Source organism: Neolamprologus brichardi, chromosome 2 (assembly GCF_056152115.1).
Source record: "Neolamprologus brichardi isolate AB-2024 chromosome 2, ASM5615211v1, whole genome shotgun sequence".
Lineage (NCBI taxonomy): Eukaryota > Metazoa > Chordata > Actinopteri > Cichliformes > Cichlidae > Neolamprologus > Neolamprologus brichardi.
The window spans coordinates 2666022-2669795 of NC_142105.1; the positions used below are offsets into that span (position 1 = coordinate 2666022).

General features: G+C 36.0%; 1 protein-coding gene across 2 annotated transcripts; it reads right to left on the reverse strand.

Moving 5' to 3' along the window:
* Nucleotides 1-762: 762 nt before the first annotated feature.
* Nucleotides 763-3081, reverse strand: LOC118455842 (uncharacterized). 2 transcript variants are annotated; one of them, XM_087852220.1, is made up of 6 exons: nucleotides 3039-3081; nucleotides 2553-2870; nucleotides 2119-2475; nucleotides 1910-2023; nucleotides 998-1047; nucleotides 763-882 (listed from the first exon to the last, which is right to left on the reverse strand). In XM_087852220.1, the coding sequence occupies exons 1-6, from the start codon at nucleotides 3079-3081 to the stop codon at nucleotides 763-765; spliced, it is 1002 nt and encodes a 333-aa protein (XP_087708346.1). The 2 variants fall into 2 exon arrangements, with proteins under 2 accessions (XP_087708346.1, XP_087708356.1); XM_087852230.1 differs by having other exon boundaries at nucleotides 763-875; nucleotides 994-1047.
* Between the last annotated feature and the right edge of the window lie 693 nt (nucleotides 3082-3774).

Here is a 3774-nt window from a genome sequence, read left to right on the forward strand (position 1 = left end):
TTGCATTAATTACAAAGAAAAAAAATACAACTGACACCTCCAAAATATATTTTTAATTACAAAATCATTGAATACAGTTTAAAATCAGGGATTCGAGAAATGCGACAAAACTAAATTTCTAGCTTTGAGAGCCAGTCAGTAATGAAGCAAATAAACTGTTAACAGTTAATATTTAATGAAGAAAAAAAAACATGACCAAAGGGTCACAAATATAGAATCTATTTCAATACCAGATATCAGTTTCAATTTAAATTTCAGGAGATTGTCGTGGAAATTTTAAATAAACCCGCAAACACCTCGGTGAGCATGATTTAAAGTGAGTTTAATAACAATTTTTATTAATTGCAATATGGAGAGACTCTGGTCAAATACCTAAGCAGTCTCTGACGATGGCTGCCGCCCTTACATCTTATATACAAACAGACAAATACCTCCACAACTCCTACATGTTGCCCAATCTCACAGGTTATACCTTCCCTTCAAAGAGAGAGGGAGAGAGAGAGGTAAAGAATTGTTGCCTAGCCGTCACCTACAGATTTACATCCCTGATTAGCAGGAGTCTCACTATCTGTTTAATGTCTCCCATGAACTTACAATGGCTCCACTCTGTGTGTGTGTATATGTGTGATAGAGCATAAGGCCCACTTGTGGTGCACATGCATACAACTGGTGAAAATGTAAGTCTACAATTACTAAAGTTATATGGTTAAAACATGTGATCAATACAAAAAAAAGAAATCCTCCACGACATTGTTACTGGCATCAGCGTTTAACTTGAGAGTAGACACTGTGTTCAGCAACCTCTCTCTTCCTTTTTCCTCTTGTTTTTCTTTCAGAGAAATTCAGCGCAGCGTAGTTTAGTTCATCATCAGCTTCTTCAGTCTGTGCCGTAGTTAAAAACAGTTATATAAAAACAAAATTATATAGTTGAGATAGAGTTAGATAGATAGAAAAACAATTGTCACATCTTTTAACACCAATAATTATTATTACTTACACGTTGGTGCGAGGTTTCAGTTTGTATATCTGATAAAGCACCTTCATTTCCTAAGAATAAAAATAATAAATAAATAAATAGTGAAATGAACTTAACTGTGTCATTTGACTTAGAACCTAAAAATCTCATGCATAGAAATACATTGTTCTAATAAAATATATTAGATTGATTAATTACTAACCACTATAAACACCTCAATTACTGCAGATTCTATTCATCGTTCTTCTGTAGAACTTGTGATATTGTATATAAAATGTATAAATGTTTTACTTTACTCCAGTTCTTTCCGACCTCCACTGGCTCCCTATTAAATTTCGTATCGATTTTAAAATCTTATTGCTCACTTTTAAAATCATAAATAACACCGCGCCCAGCTATCTTATGGATCTCCTGAGCTTTTATACCCCTGGGAGAACGCTTAGATCAGCAGGCCAAATGCTCCTGGTGCGACCTAGATCTCGGCTCAAGACCAGAGGTGACCGCGCATTCGCCGCTGTCACACCCTACCTCTGGAATAACCTCCCCCTAGCTATTCGGGCGTCTGATTCAATTCAATCTTTTAAATCTCGATTAAAAACTTATTTGTTTAGCCTTGCTTTCCCCGCGTCCTAGAGCCCGCATTTTTAGTGTACTGGAACTTATCTTTATCACTTTGTTAATGTTTATAATGTTTTAACCTTCAGCATTGTGTGTGGACTTCACTAGTGCCTACTATGCCTGGTGTATTATTGGTTAGTTATGTCACCCGCCTGTTAGTATATTTTATTTGTATTTTGTATTTTGTGCTTTATATTTGTATTTATTATTGCTCTTAACTCATTCTGTGAAGCACTTTGGCATACCTGTGGTTTTTTAAATGTGCTATATAAATAAAATTGTATTGTATTGTATTGTACTTTTTATAACACTTACCTCTATGTGATTTACATACTTGTTGGTTGAAGATGAGGAACGCGTTTCCAATCACAGAAACTCCCAAACAAACTATTAATATCGTGCTCTGAATGAATACTGACTCGGTTGATTCTATAAAAACAAACAAACAAAAAGTTCTCAAACATTTTTATCACTCATGCTGATTTAGTAAACAGAACTTCCAGTTTTTAAATAGAAAATCATACCAAGTTCCAGTTTAGTTCCATTTCCAAATAATATCTCTCCACATGTGGCCACAGCACAGTAGTAAGTCCCAGCATCAGAGGAGCTGACGTTCTTAGAGAACTGAAAAACACATCTATCCTGATGGGCAGATCTTTTCTCACATTCATTACTTCTATTTGTGTCAGTGTAGATGATGTTGGGATGAGCTTGATTTGCTCCAGTTCTGAACCAGAGAATATTGAGACCTCCTGGACACGTCTGGTTGTCAGAGTCAGAGAAGACTGAACACTGAAGAGTCATCGTGTCTCCTGGACGCACTGGGTTTGATTCTATCAGCAGCTGACTAACTGTATAGTTTAATGTCCTCTGAGTGTTTCCTGTGTAATAAAAAAAGATTTTTTTTCAAAACATGTTTTAAAACAATTTCAAACTTACAAGCATGTCAGTTTATTACCTTTTACCAACAAATACGTCCCACTCCATTCAACTCCAATCCTTTCTGTGTTTGCACAGTGATAGATTCCCTCATCGTCTTGATCTGCTTTCAAAATGGTCAGGCTGGCAGAATCATCACCTATGTCAAATTTCAAACTAGTAAATTCAGGACCAAAAGTAGGTTCTGTAGATTTGAATACTGTCACTATTAACTTCAGAGTTCCCCCAAAGCTCTGCTTGTACCAGTGGACTCCTCTACTGCTGAGCTCTTTGGGTAAAGCACATGTTATAGTCGCTGGTTCACCGAGCTGAACAGTTTTCACTGGAACTACAGCATCTGAATTAAGAGAAAGCAGAAAATAAAATCTTGTTTGATATATGTTTAACTTGCACTACATGCAAGGTAACTTATAAGTGCAAAACTATTTTTACAGCAATTTATATGCATCTGTTTGACAAGTAAATTCTTAAGAACATCTTTAGACAAATTTAAAAAAGCACTTACATCCTTGGTGAATTAAAAACAATGTAATCCATAAGACGATCATCTTGACAGTGCTTCTGTTGGAGACCTCACTGGTATTTCAGTGAGTGGAGGAGGCAAGATGGTTGTTTTAGGTCAGACGGTATCTGATTGGTTAACACACAATAGATTCAAAAGATCATTTCCTGTCGCAATTGCCTCATCCTGGGCTTTGCAAAACCTATCACCTCTCTTTCATCTTCTGTTGCAACTGTCCATTTTCCAAACAATAACACTGTTGCCTCTATTTGAGTTTTATTCTTGTCCTTAAACCTTGAGCACTCAAATAGGACTCAGTTCAGTTAACACTGCTATTTGTGGCATGTAGTGCAAGGTATAGATATATATCATGTTTTGCATTTGAAAACAAAGTTTTAAGACTCATCATTCGCTGGGGAGAAAGAATGCTACCTCAAAATTCAAGAAGAGCTGAAGAGCAAAGCTGAACCAATTACACGCATGAGAGGATTTAGCCTCTTGACAAAAAGAGATAATGAGTAAGTCGTGGGTCAAATTATATAGCAAACAACACAGCAGTTGTTGAGATACCCGTGTTGCAGAAAACACATGATAAAAAATGAAATGACGAATGAAAAAAATAAACTTCACAAAGCAGCAATTCTGCAGGAATTTGTTAGTAGTCAACGATCTATCTTGTCACGTTCCAGCGTTTTGAGTTTTAGTTTATTTGGATGATATGTTTGAGTTCTTTAGGGTA